Source organism: Ichthyophthirius multifiliis, assembly GCF_000220395.1.
Source record: "Ichthyophthirius multifiliis unplaced genomic scaffold scaff_1120509251021, whole genome shotgun sequence".
Lineage (NCBI taxonomy): Eukaryota > Ciliophora > Oligohymenophorea > Hymenostomatida > Ichthyophthirius > Ichthyophthirius multifiliis.
Window position 1 is genome coordinate 15,582 of NW_004086277.1, and position 13,567 is coordinate 29,148.

Sequence of the window (13,567 nt, forward strand, 5' to 3'; positions counted from 1 at the left end):
ATTTATTTATTTAAAAAAAAAATTAAAAAATGAAATATAATAAAAATTATTATTTAAAATTAAAAATTTAAATAATCAAATTTATTAAAAAAGCGAAAATAATTGTAAATTAAAAAAAATTAATCTTCATTATTATTATTTAATATTAAGTTAATAATTTTTTAGTTATAAAAGTAACTATTAATTTTTTTCTTATAATTATATATTAATATTTTTAAGATTTTGCATTTAATCTTTAAGTACGCAAAGAAAATTCTATAAATTATTCTTATCTTAAACAATAATATTCTAAACTGTATCATTATTTTTTATTTATTAATTTAAATGTTGAATATTTTCATTTAATTTCTAAATTTTAATATCATATTAATTCCTAAACTATTTCATATTAATTTCATTATCTTATTCAAGTTTATTTTTAAGATCTTTTTTAACCTATTGTATAATCTCATTTAAATAGTCCTAATTATTATTTGTTTCTGTATTATTTTAATTTTATTAAAACATTTTTTCTTCTTCTTCTTCTATATATTATATAAATTCTCCTCGACTTTTTTCTGACTCTAAGAATGACTTTTTACATTTTTTTTCACAATAACTATTCTAACTGGGTTATTTAAGTAAACTATTATTTTATTAAAATACCAGTGATTTAACAAAATTTTGATTTTTTTACATTATATAATTATAAAAGACACTTATGATTTAATCTTTATTGACTTAATTGTTATTATTATTTTAATTTCCCTAAAGAATTTATGAGTATAAAAGTTTGGCACTTTCATCTAAACAATAATTTATTTCTTTAAAAAAACTAGAAATCTAAGCAAATACATGTCCTAATTCACCACTTTATTATTCGAAAATTTACAAAATTTTCAAACATAATTATTATTTATATTAGAAATTTTCAATATTATTTTAAAGTTCTTGTAATTGTTTTCCAAAAAAATTAATAGAAACTTTTGCATTTCTTCTAATTTTTATTATTAAAAAATCATCTTCGTCTATTTTTTTCTCATTTATTTTAAAATTATTAATTGTATTATTTCTTATTAAAAAATTATTATTTTTAATATCTTCTTTTTTAATAGGACTTTATATAATTCTTTCTTTTCCTGAAAAAGGTCTCTTTTAAAAAAAGGTTTTTTTCTATTCATCTAAATATATTTTTATTATAAAAGTATGATTTTCGATAAAATATATAAATATATATAATATACGAAATCTTATAAGCATTTTTTATAAATTTAAAAAAAAAAATATAAAAACTATTTATTTTATTTTTTTTTAATGAAAAAAAAAAAAAAAAAAGAATAAATTAAAATGTAATGTTTTTTATTAAATATATAATTTATATACTAAAATAAAAAAAATTCGACACCTGTGAGATTTGAACTCACGCTCCCAGAGGGAAACGGCTTAGCAGGCCGCCGCCTTAACCACTCGGCCAAAGTGTCTTTTATATAATTTAATAAATTAAATACTCCCAAAATATATAAAAGATTTATCAATTTTTTTATTTAATATATTTTCATTAATATTTTAATAAATTTAATTTTTAAATGAGTTAAATTTTATGTCTTTTTTTTTCTTTTTTTTCTGTTAAATAAATAAATAAAATAGTTCATTTTAATAAAGATATTATTAATAAAAAGTTTTATATATATAAATATTAAATTAAATATAAAATATATATATCTCATTTAAATATATTTTTAAAAATATATTTAAATAAGATAAATATAATTATAAAATTTAAATTATTTTAATATATTATTATATTAATTTAATAAAAAATTATAAAATAAATAAACAAATGTTGTTATTTTTAAAAAAATTTATGTACATATAATTTTTTCTTTTCTAATATAAATATATATTAAATATAAAATAATATATTATATATATTTTTTTAAAATATTATAATATTTATATTAAATAATGAACAACTAATAAAACATATTATTAAATTAACTTTTTTAAATACATTAAAAATATTAAAGCCACTTCAACAATTTAAACAATTAACATATGAATAAATTTAATTAATTAGGTTTATATTTTATTTAATTATAAATCTAAATATAATTTTTATTTATTTTTTTATATAAAAGAATAAAATATAAATTAATTAGATTAATAAATAAATGAATATTTTATACAAGAAAAACAGTAATAAACTAAATAAGTACATAAATAGTAAAGATAAAATAGTGATATAAAATGTAATTGTATTAAATTAATTTTTTAAAAAAAAAAAATTAATAAAAGAATAAATTTTAAAAATAATTAATAATAATAAATATTTTTTTAAATTAAAAAAGTTTATACAAATTAATTTTGAAAAGAATTATTTATAAGTTTAGACAAATTAATTTTGAAAGGAATTAATATTTTGGTTTAGAATTTATAAATATTTTAATAAAAATAAAAATATATTGTAATATATTTTTTTAAAAATTCTTATAAATATTATTGTTATTTTAAAGAAATGTTTTATTTAATAATTAAAATAATGATCAATTTATTATTATTATTATATTATAATATATGTAATTAATATATATAAAATGAAAAACAATAAAATATAAAATACAAAAATATCATTTATTCTAAATATTTTTTCCTTCTTTAACGATTCTTTTAATTTCCTCAACTATATAAAAAAAAATATGTATAAAAATAAATTAAAATATAAATATAAAAAATAATAAATTTTATATGAATATATAAAAGTATATTTATATATATATATATATATATATATATATATATATATATATATATATATATATATATTTATCTAATTTTTTTTATACATATACATATATTTTATATAATAAAAACCTGTCAAGGTTTCATGTTTAACTAATTCTTCAACTAATAGCTTGAGTTATTTATCATTTTTTTTTAATAATCCTTTTACTCTTTCATATGATTCCTTAAAATAGAAAAAACATTATTAAATTAAAATTAATTTATTAAAAATAAACCTTTAAAATTTTTTAAACTTCCACATCCATTAAATAATTATATTAATCTGAAGTTTTTATTTTATCACTAGCAGAAATAAGAGTTAGATTTTCATTCATTCCCAACTACTTAACAAATGAGTAGGCTAACTAAGTAGCTTTATTTAAATCACTACTGCATCCTGTTGTAATATTTTCGTTTCCCATATGCAAATCTTCTGCTGCTCTTCCTCCCATTGCTACATCAATCATCGCCAACATAGACTTTTTGGTATAATTATGCATATCAGTTTCCGGTATCATTGAAGTGAATCCCAAAGCCCCTCCTCTTGGTAAAATAGTAACTTTATGTAAAGGTGTAGCCCCTTCAGTTAATAAAGCCGTTATAGTATGTCCTCCTTCATGAATAGCAGTTGATCTTTTATCTTCTTCTGTAATAAACATATTTTTCCTTCCAACTCCCATAGCAATTCTATCTAAAGCATAATCAAAATCTATTAAATTAGCTATATTTCTATTATTTTTAATCGCATTTAAAATTGATATATTGACCATATTTTATATATCAGCCCCTGAAAATCCACTAGTTTATCTAGCCAATTCTTTAGCCTTTACATCTTCTTCTTTTTTTATATTCTTTAAATAATATCCAAATAACTACTCCCTCCCTCTTATATCAGGTAATGGCACATGTATTATTTTATCAAACCTTCCTGGTCTTTTTATAGCAGGATCGATTGCCTACTCAAAATTTGTAGCACCAATAACCACTACATTATCAGTTTATTTAAATCCATCCATTTCAGCTAATATTTAATTGACAGTATCTCTAGAACGGGATGGATCAGAACTTCTTCTACTTCCAGCCACAGAATCTAATTCATCAATAAATATTATAGATGGAGCTTTTTCTCTAGCTACTTTAAATAATTATCTTACACGAGAAGCACCTTTTTTATAAAATAAATAAAGATTATTATTATAAATAATTATTTTTGTATATGTGTATATATATATTTTTTTTTTATAGTTATAGTTTAATATATTTACCAACTCCAACAAACATTTCATCAAATTCAGAACCACTTTTATAAAAAAATGAACATCCAGCTTCTCCAGCTAAGGCTCTTGCTAATAAAGTTTTTCCTGTTCCTGGAGGACCTACTAAAAGTATCCCTTTTTTTATTTTATTTATTTATTTTTGTTATATTTAAAAAATCATATTTTTTATTTTATTAGAAATATTACCTTTAGGGAGCTTAGCACCAGCTTCATGATATTTTTTAGGATTTTTTAAATAATCAACAAGTTCAACAAGTTCTTCTTTAAATTCGTCTATACCTAATACATCATTAAATCTTGTTTTGATGTCTTTTTCTTCTTATATATCACCAGATCGATTGAAGATTCTTTTTATTTTTTAATATATTTTGATTAATTTTTTTTAAATTTTTTAATAACTTATTAATAAAATTATTTTAAGAATTTTATTGCTTTTAACTATCTTGTTTTTTTTAATCATCTTTATTTAAATAATATATATATGTATATATATGTATATATATGTATATATATGTATATATATATATATATATATATTTTATATATATATACATATATATTTATATTTATATATATATTTATACCGTCTTTATTTTCTTAATTATCTCTACCAAATATTTTATCATAAAGACCTTAGAGAGATATTTATGTTCCCTATTATAATATTTTTTAAAAAATACATTTATTTATTTATATACATTAATTTCTAATTCATAATTATCTGCAAATAATAAATAGAAGATATATAAATATATTAAAAATCTTATTTTAGATTTTTTTTGTTTTTTTTATTTTTAACTTTTTTAAAAAAAATAAATAAAATAATTATATTTATTTTATTTTTACTTTTGATTCTAATATTAAGTTTCTAAACCTAAGGCTAATATCTTATTTTATGCATACAAAAGCTAATCATTTAATTATTATCTATATTTTTCACCATAAAAATTATCTTTATAAGCTTTATTAAGAATATTTTATAAATAAATAAAATTAAATATTTATTTTATATTACTTTTATATAATTAAACTACTTCAGAGCATCTATTTTATCTATTTAATTCCTTTTTTTTATGAATAATTTTATATATAAGAGAAAGATATTAATTATAAGAGAAATATTTTAATTATTATAATTCTTTACTTTAAAATAATTATATGCTTTTTCAGAAGTTTGTTCTTTAAAAAATTCATTTTATAATTTTTAAAGCCTTTATATCTTTATTTGATTCATTATAAAAATAAAATATAAACTAAAATATTAATTATTTACTTTTAATATTTCAAATAATTAAAATGGATTAAGCATTTTAAAATTATCAATTATTTATTATTTATCAAAAATTTTTTTCTATTAATTTTAAAAACTAGAAAAATAATATTAATTAGCAGAGTTCATATATTCTAATATATTTTAAAATTATATTAATACAAAAAATATTGAATAATATTTTTGTTATTTATATTGTTAAATATAAAAATTGATCTTAGCATTAATTTATAATTTTAATTTTACTTTAATTGATTATATATCTTGAATCATATAATTTATATAAACTTCTAAGTTACTATTTAAAATTCTAATTAATAAATGCATATATTGTTTTTATATATTATACTATCTTTTAAAAAATTTTCATCTATAGTTATTATATATTTTTCTTGATAAACTTTAAATATGTATATTTTTTTATATTTTTAAAATTATAAATTACATAAATATTAATAGAAAAATACAAAATAAAACTAAATTTATATAATACAAATAATGATATTTTTAATAAATATTTAATTAAATATAAAAAAAAAGTAAAAAAAATATATAAATATAAATACAATAAAAAAAAAAAAAATAATAAAAAAATATATATATATATATATATATATATATATATATATATATATTTTTATATATATATTTTTTTATTTTTAATTTCTTTTTTCTTTTTATTTCTTATTTAATAAAAAAAAATTAATATTTTTTTTTATTTTCAAATAATAAAAATTACAATATTTAATATTAATTTTTTTTTATATAATTAATATAATTTTGTTTTATTTTTATTTTTCATTAACTTTTAGACCATTTTTATTATTTTACTTTTTTAACCATATGCTTTTATATAACATCCTTTTTTTTTTAATAATTTAATTTTTTAATTGTATATTATTACATCAAGTTCATCGTAATCTTCTTCTTATAATTTTCTTTTTTTATTCTTTTACAATTCAATTTTGACTGCCTTTATAACAATAATTTAATATAAATAAAATTAATAACTAAAACCTAAATTAAAGGATTTCCTTCAAAATCATCATCATTATCATCATATTACTATTATTATTATTATTATTATTTTTCTTATTTTTAATTTTATTATTCAGCTTTTTCTTCTTAAGCTTATTTTTTAAGTAAAAATTTTCTTTTTTCCTCTTTAGAACTACCTTATTTATTTACTTTATTATTATTATTATTATTATTATTATTATTATTATTATTATTATTTTTATTATTATTATCATTATTATTTTTATTATTATTAGTTTATTTTATTCCAAATTTCTAGTTTATTTTTTTCATTAATCTTTATTTTATTCCTCTGTATTATCCAATATCTTTTAAAATTTCTTTAGCTTTTTCCATATCACTTTTTTGTGCATTTACATTATCTAAAATTTATTAAATTTTTATTTTAGAAACCTCAACTTTATTTTTATCAATTAATTTCTTTTATTTTTTATCTTTTTAATTTATTTGTATTTTATCTTTTTAAATTAATTTTTTTTTCTCGTTTTTCTTCTTCATTTTTCTTACATCTTCAATAGAAAATTCTACAATCGGTATTTTCTTATAATTCTTTTCAAAATTGATTTTTTCTTTTATAAAATATTCCATAAATATTAGGGCATTTTCATGATTATCGAACTCCAAAAATCCGATTCCTCTACTTTTTGGTACTCCATTTTAATCAAGTTTCTACTTATCTCTTAATAAAAGAACCTTTAAATATAATTAGAAAAATTATAATATTAATAAATATGAATAAAAAATTATTATGAATATAAATTTTATAAAAAAATTAATTAAATAACAATATTTTATTTATATAAAATTATTATTTAATAATTATTTTTATTTTTTTATAAAATTACTTATTTTATCGGATTATGTTTGAGTAAAAAATCTTTTCCTTTTTATTAAGAAAAAGCTTTTCTTGTAAATTCTTTTAATTATTCTTCTTCAAATTATTTTTTAGGTAAATTCATTAAAGCAATTCCTTATTAAATTAATTATATAGATATTTAAATATATATTTAAATATATATTTAAATATATATAATATATATTTATATTTATATTTATATATATATATGTATTATATAGTAATTTATACTTATATATAATAATTATACATTATATAAATACTTGTTTTTGATATATAATTATTTGGGTTCTGTAATTTATTTAATTTTTCTTATATATGTTATTTTCTTTTTTACTTATCTTCCTCACTCATATTTTTTTCTACTTCAAAAATACCTATAGTAGCTAATTAAAGATTTCTTTTTTATTATCTATCAAATTTAACCAATTAATCTAGTGTTTTAACCTTATCTAAAGTAATTCTATTTCTTTCTTTTTTATCTTCCATAACTTTATTAATATCATTTTTTTTTTTAGCTTCTAAAAATACTAGTCTTCTTCCTTTTAATTCTATATCTATATCAGTAATACCTATTTATTTTAACATAAATATATAAAATTAAAAAAAGAAAATACCATCAAAATCAATTTTCTATTTTCCATTTTTTAAATAATCAATTTCAAACTATTAACTTTTTAAATTAAAGTTATACAATTTCCGGGTTTTTAAATTTTACAAAACCAGTTCCTTTATTATCTCCTGTATCATGATTTATGCAAACCTTTTATTTTTACAATTTATTTATTTATTTATATATATATATATATATAATTTCTACTTTTGCAAATACAACATCACCAAATTATTTACAAAAATTATAAAGATCTCTATCTTTTATATCGTAAGCTAAATTTCTTACGAAAACAGTGTTTGATAAATCCTCGTTTTAATTTTAATTTTTTTTTTATATTTTAATTTTTCTTTAATTTTTTTCCCTCTTCTTCTTCATCTTCATCTTCATCTTCTTCATCTTCATCTTCTTCATCTTCTTCATCTTCTTCATCTTCTTCGTCTTCTTCGCCTTCTTCGCCTTCTTCGCCTGTTTTTTAATTTTACTTTTATTAAATACCTTCTTTTTATTCTTCAGCATCTTAATATTGGCCATCTGACTCTAATTCTTCATCATTATTTTCTATTATATTATAAATATTAATATGTATATTTTTCGTATAAAAATAATATTAACTTATATCAACATTATTTTCTTATTCATCGTTTTTTGTAAATTTTTTAAATTCTTACTAAGAAACAGCTAAATCAAGAATAATTTATCTTCCTTTCCATTGAGTATTATTTAAATCCTTTTTTATATATTTATTTTTAAATATATAAAAAAATATTTACTTTTATTGCTTTCAAAGCATTATTTTTATTTGTAAATTAAACAAATGCAAAACCTTTTTTTTATTTGTTGATGGATTAATTGGTATTTATATTTCATTTATTTCCCCAAACTTAGAAAGTAGTTATTTTATATGTTTTTCTGATATATCAAAAACTAAATTTCTTATTATAATTCTTCCTTTCTTTGAATCTTGATATTTTTTTTTATATTTATTAAATAAAATAATATATATAACATTAATCATCTTTATTATTTTAAATATTTTATTTTAATTCTTTTACCATTTTTTTTAATTTTATACTATAATAATATTTAGATTAAAAATATATTTAATTATTCTTAATTAATAAAAATATATTAATTTTTTTAATTTTTAAAATATTAATTGATTAAAATATATTATAAAATTGTTTAAATAAATAAAAAAAAAAATTTAATGAGATTAGTAATAAAAAAGTAAAAAATAAATACAATAAAAAAAAAAAATTTAATCTATATATTAAAAAAAAAAAAATTAATAAAATATTTAGTAAATATATATATATATATATATATAAATATAAAAAAAAATATTTAATATAATTATTTTAAGTAAAAATAAAAATATATATATAGTCATAAATAAATAAAAATTAAAGTAAATTCTCAATAAAATAAAAAATATATAAATTTATATATATATATATATATAAATATATAATTATAAAATTTATATATTATTATTTTTATTATATATATACATATATATTTTATATTCTTTTTTTTTTTATAATTATTATTTTTATTTTATATAAAAAAATATTTTATTATTTATAATATTTACATAATTAATTTATAAAATTCAAGATATATTTATTTTATATATATTTTATTTTATATTTAATAATTTTTAAAAATAAATATAAAATAAAAAAAAGTTAAACTAAAATTAATAAAAATTATTTTAATTATTTCGTATTAATATAGCTAAATAATAAATCTTTTTAATAAAAAATGGTTTTATATTATTATTATTTATTTATTTCATTTATATATATTAATTTATAAGAAATAAAATATATAAATTTAAATAAAATAAAATAAAAAAATAAAAAATAAACATATCAAAAACATTATATAATTAAATTAAAAAAAAAATGATTTCTAAATTTTTTAAAACTCCACACCAAATCTACAAAAGTTCATACCATTTTACTAGTACTAAACAAAGAATTTCCAAAGAGGAAAAAGTGGATGGTTCAATTTCGGACATAGTTTACACATTTATGGACTAAGCATCTAAATATACAGCAATTTCTCCCGCTATGATGAATTTTTATAAACAATGTGATAATTTGTTTGAAGTATCTATTCCTTTTTAAAGATAGGATGGTAAATTAGAAGTAATAAAAGGCTTTAGATGTTAACATAAAACTCATTAATTACCCACTAAGGGTGGTCTTATTATTAGTCAAAATGTAATTAAATAAGATATTGAGGCTTTTGCATGCTTGAATACTATTAGATCTAATACTCTTCATATTCCACATGGAGGAGCTAAAGGAGCTATTGTGCTTAATCCTTTAGATTATACAGAAAGAGAATTAGAAATGATTATTAGAAAATTCACTGTTGAATGCGCTAAAAAGGGAATTATTGGTAGCTCTATTGATATTCCAGTAATAACTTTACATTTATATTGTTTTAATTAAAAATAAGGGCACTGATTTAGGAAGTACAGATAGAGAAATGAACTGGATTAAAGATACATATACTTAGTAAATATTATTTTATAAAAAAATAAAAATATTTTTATTTTTAATTTATAAATAAAAAATATAGCTTCTATGGTAAAGAAGATATTAATTCTGCCGCATGTGTCACAGGAAAAAGTTTAGTAAAAATATAAAAATACATATATATGTTAATATTAATATCTAAAATTAAAAAAAAAAAAACAACAACAAATAGAATCAAGGAGGACTTAGTGGAAGTTAAGAATCATCTGGATTTTGCGTATACTTCACTTTAAAACATATGTTAAGTTAAGATGATTTTTGTTAAAAAGCTGGTATATAAAAAGGTTTAAAAGGAAAAACATTTATTGTTGAAGTAAATATATATATATATATATTTATATTTTTATAAAATATATATTTATTAAATAAGGGATATGGTAGTGTTGGTTACTGGGCCTCACATTTTTTATAAGAAGCAGGTGCAAAATTAGTCGGTGTAGTAGAAAGAGATGGTGAAATATACAATTCTGATGGTTAAAAATTCATATATATATATATATATTCTATAAATAGGAATTGATGCTAATGATATATAAAATTACAAAGTTTAAAATAAAGGAATAAGTGGATATCCTAAAGCAACTTTCTAAAAAGATGTAGCTTTTTAAAAATGTGATATTTTTATTCCTGCATTTTTCGCTAAATCAATACATTCAGAAAATGCCGATAAATTTAACTGTAAAGTAATAGCAGAAGGTGCAAATCTTTCAGTGACTCCAAATGCAGAATAAATACTAGAAAAAAAAGGAGTCTAAATCATTCCTGATGTTATTGCTTCTTCAGGAGGTTTTCTTTCTGGTTATTTTGAATGGATAAAGAATATCTCACATAAGCATCATGGATCTATGACTCGTAAATGGGAATAAAAAAGGTATGTATATAAATATATAATTATAATTTATAATAAACAAAAAGTAATATACAATTGTTAGAAACTATTGAAGTAGAAACTGGATTAAAATTAAAAAACATATTGGTTAACATTTTATGGATATATAAGGAGCAACTGAAGTATAAAAAAAAAAATTAATATATTAACATATTATTTTAGCATGATCTTGTAGAAAGTGGCTTAGAAGAAAGTTATGAAAGATCTTTAAATGAAAGTATTAACACTAGTAAAAAATTAAATGTTAATTTAAGAATTGCAACTTATGTAAATGCATTAACAAAATTGAATATTCATTATAGTTAAGTTGGAATGACATTTAGTAAATGAAAAAAAAAAGTTTTTCTAATTTATTTTTCTATTTTTTAAGTTTGTATTTTTACATTTTTTATAAAAATAAATAAAACAAAATAATAATAATAAAAAAAAAAATATATGTATAAAAATATATTTAAAAATATATTAAAATTAAAATGAAATATTTTAAAAATATATATATATATATATATATATATATATATATATATAAATAAATATATATATCTATATATTTTTTTTTTTTTTTTGTATCTATATTTTTTATATTTTTTTTATTATATATGAAAAATGTGAAATTAAATATATATAATTTATTTTTATAATTATATATATATTATTATAGTATTTTCAATTATTATTTTTTTTTTATTATTATTATTTATCAATAATAAATGTTACTATCCATTTATATATAATATGTAAATATAAAAATATTATTTTTTATTAAATATTATTTTATATTTATACATAAATACTTTTTATAAAATAAATATTATTTATATTTAAATTGTTTTTTATTTAATATTTTTTTTTATTTTTTTAATAAAAATAATTATTAATATTTATTTTTTTTATAATATTAAACATAAATATTAATTATATTAATTTATATATTATTATATATTTAATATATTTATTTATGTTTATTTAATAATTTTTTATTTTTATGTCTATATTATAATTTTTACAATAAACAATATATCTTAACTATTAAAAATATTAATTCATGTTATATATATAATTAATTTTTAAAACAAGTTAATTTAAAAAAAAAATTCTTAAACTTGTTGTCTAAGTCTAATTTTATTTTTAATTGTTTAAGTTTTACTTAAAGTATTACTTAAAAATAAAAGATCCTTTCTATTTAATGATTTTTAAATCTACTTTTTTCAATTCCAGGTATTGCTTATTCTGGATTTTTAATACATTTATTTTATAGGTTTATGAATTAAAATGTCTTTTGTTACTTTTTGTAGTACTTTTCATATAAAATTTTTATAAATAAGCAAAATATTATTTTAATGTAATATTTTCTAATCAATTGTAATTATTTGGAAATGGTTTTTATCATTTTATATTTTAAATGAAACTTTTTATTATTATCTCTTTATTTAATATTTTATTTTATTCATATATATATATATATATATTTCTTTTATTCCATATCACATAAATAATTCTTATTTAAAAAATTTTCATTTTTTTTAATATAATATTTTTTTATTATTTAATAATATTAAATTATTTATTAATAATTATATTTTAAATGCAAAAAAATAATATTATAATAATTATATATTAATTTTCGAATAATCTTATACATATTAAAAATCATTTATATCTAAAATTAATCACGAATGTATAATAATTTATATTTTCCCTGAGTTTTTATATCCTTTTACTAAATCTATATCATTCTATAACTTAAAAACATTAATTTCAAATATTTTAAATAAATAAACAAAATAATCATATTTCATATGAATAAATATAAATAAAAAAAGTATAAAAAATATATTAAATAATTCAAAAATTTGAAATTATTATAAAAGTTAAACTTTTTTTTTTTTTGTTAAAAAAAAAAAAAAAAAACACAAAAAATATGATATAAATAAACTATTAATTTAATTTTTTTTATACAAAATTTTCACAAAAAAAAATAGAAATTATAAAATAATAATAATATGACAAAAAATAATAATAATATTATTTAAATATATTATTAAAGTATATTTTAATAAAATATAATACTTTTAATAAAAGAATATAATTAAATTTAATTAAAAAGGAAAATAAAAAAATGTTCAAAGCATTATTATTTACATTTTCATTATTTTCATTAACACTATTATATTACTTATTTTAAAAACACTTAATTTCTTACTAAAATGAAACTCATCATTATTAAATAGAAAATAAACACATTCGTTTATCTGGAATTCCTTTTAATTTTACAAATTGTGGTTCTGAAAGTGACCCTTTAATAGTAACTT

At 15.4% G+C, this 13,567-nt stretch overlaps 2 protein-coding genes and 1 non-coding gene across 3 annotated transcripts, besides 44 other annotated features; 1 reads left to right on the forward strand and 2 right to left on the reverse strand. All coding sequences in view use genetic code 6, as the record gives it.

Moving 5' to 3' along the window:
- The first annotated feature begins 6 nt into the window (after nucleotides 1–6).
- Nucleotides 7–91: a microsatellite.
- Nucleotides 92–1,022: 931 nt separating this feature from the next.
- Nucleotides 1,023–1,091: a microsatellite.
- A 287-nt stretch (nucleotides 1,092–1,378) lies between these two features.
- On the reverse strand, nucleotides 1,379–1,460 carry IMG5_130220. The gene has a single exon. It is a non-coding gene; the product is annotated as a tRNA-Ser (tRNA).
- Nucleotides 1,461–1,666: 206 nt separating this feature from the next.
- Nucleotides 1,667–1,715: a microsatellite.
- A 152-nt stretch (nucleotides 1,716–1,867) lies between these two features.
- Nucleotides 1,868–1,944: a microsatellite.
- Nucleotides 1,869–1,910: a microsatellite.
- Nucleotides 1,899–1,942: a microsatellite.
- Nucleotides 1,945–2,606: 662 nt separating the features above from the next.
- IMG5_130230 (metalloprotease m41 ftsh, putative) lies at nucleotides 2,607–9,778 on the reverse strand (the record flags this gene model as incomplete). The annotated part of the gene is made up of 17 exons (XM_004032049.1): nucleotides 2,607–2,659; nucleotides 2,851–2,944; nucleotides 2,997–3,925; nucleotides 4,026–4,151; nucleotides 4,224–4,384; nucleotides 4,437–4,497; nucleotides 4,622–4,691; nucleotides 4,884–4,945; nucleotides 5,053–5,101; nucleotides 6,212–6,280; nucleotides 6,325–7,038; nucleotides 7,191–7,315; nucleotides 7,465–7,773; nucleotides 8,103–8,375; nucleotides 8,870–8,888; nucleotides 9,060–9,080; nucleotides 9,776–9,778. 17 exons carry the CDS (start codon nucleotides 9,776–9,778, stop codon nucleotides 2,607–2,609), a joined length of 3,138 nt encoding a protein of 1,045 aa, XP_004032097.1.
- Nucleotides 2,740–2,802: a microsatellite.
- Nucleotides 4,511–4,620: a microsatellite.
- Nucleotides 5,126–5,168: a microsatellite.
- Nucleotides 5,831–5,897: a microsatellite.
- Nucleotides 5,901–5,956: a microsatellite.
- Nucleotides 5,901–5,964: a microsatellite.
- Nucleotides 5,958–5,998: a microsatellite.
- Nucleotides 6,368–6,419: a microsatellite.
- Nucleotides 6,497–6,592: a microsatellite.
- Nucleotides 6,772–6,834: a microsatellite.
- Nucleotides 7,137–7,196: a microsatellite.
- Nucleotides 7,330–7,421: a microsatellite.
- Nucleotides 7,337–7,409: a microsatellite.
- Nucleotides 7,344–7,450: a microsatellite.
- Nucleotides 7,416–7,463: a microsatellite.
- Nucleotides 8,128–8,173: a microsatellite.
- Nucleotides 8,133–8,174: a microsatellite.
- Nucleotides 8,180–8,262: a microsatellite.
- Nucleotides 8,183–8,259: a microsatellite.
- Nucleotides 8,183–8,262: a microsatellite.
- Nucleotides 8,183–8,281: a microsatellite.
- Nucleotides 8,198–8,271: a microsatellite.
- Nucleotides 8,247–8,284: a microsatellite.
- Nucleotides 8,905–8,967: a microsatellite.
- Nucleotides 8,907–8,960: a microsatellite.
- Nucleotides 9,051–9,115: a microsatellite.
- Nucleotides 9,249–9,336: a microsatellite.
- Nucleotides 9,341–9,382: a microsatellite.
- Nucleotides 9,435–9,467: a microsatellite.
- Nucleotides 9,440–9,478: a microsatellite.
- Nucleotides 9,718–11,604, forward strand: IMG5_130240 (hypothetical protein). Its single transcript, XM_004032048.1, has 7 exons — nucleotides 9,718–10,246; nucleotides 10,287–10,345; nucleotides 10,410–10,464; nucleotides 10,539–10,679; nucleotides 10,737–10,839; nucleotides 10,880–11,237; nucleotides 11,282–11,604. The coding sequence occupies exons 1-7, from the start codon at nucleotides 9,725–9,727 to the stop codon at nucleotides 11,583–11,585; spliced, it is 1,542 nt and encodes a 513-aa protein (XP_004032096.1). The 5' UTR covers nucleotides 9,718–9,724; the 3' UTR covers nucleotides 11,586–11,604.
- Nucleotides 11,605–11,645: 41 nt separating this feature from the next.
- Nucleotides 11,646–11,689: a microsatellite.
- Nucleotides 11,690–11,744: 55 nt separating this feature from the next.
- Nucleotides 11,745–11,806: a microsatellite.
- Nucleotides 11,796–11,847: a microsatellite.
- Nucleotides 11,800–11,856: a microsatellite.
- Nucleotides 11,857–12,002: 146 nt separating this feature from the next.
- Nucleotides 12,003–12,110: a microsatellite.
- A 53-nt stretch (nucleotides 12,111–12,163) lies between these two features.
- Nucleotides 12,164–12,208: a microsatellite.
- Nucleotides 12,165–12,238: a microsatellite.
- Nucleotides 12,182–12,220: a microsatellite.
- Nucleotides 12,239–13,567: the final 1,329 nt, after the last annotated feature.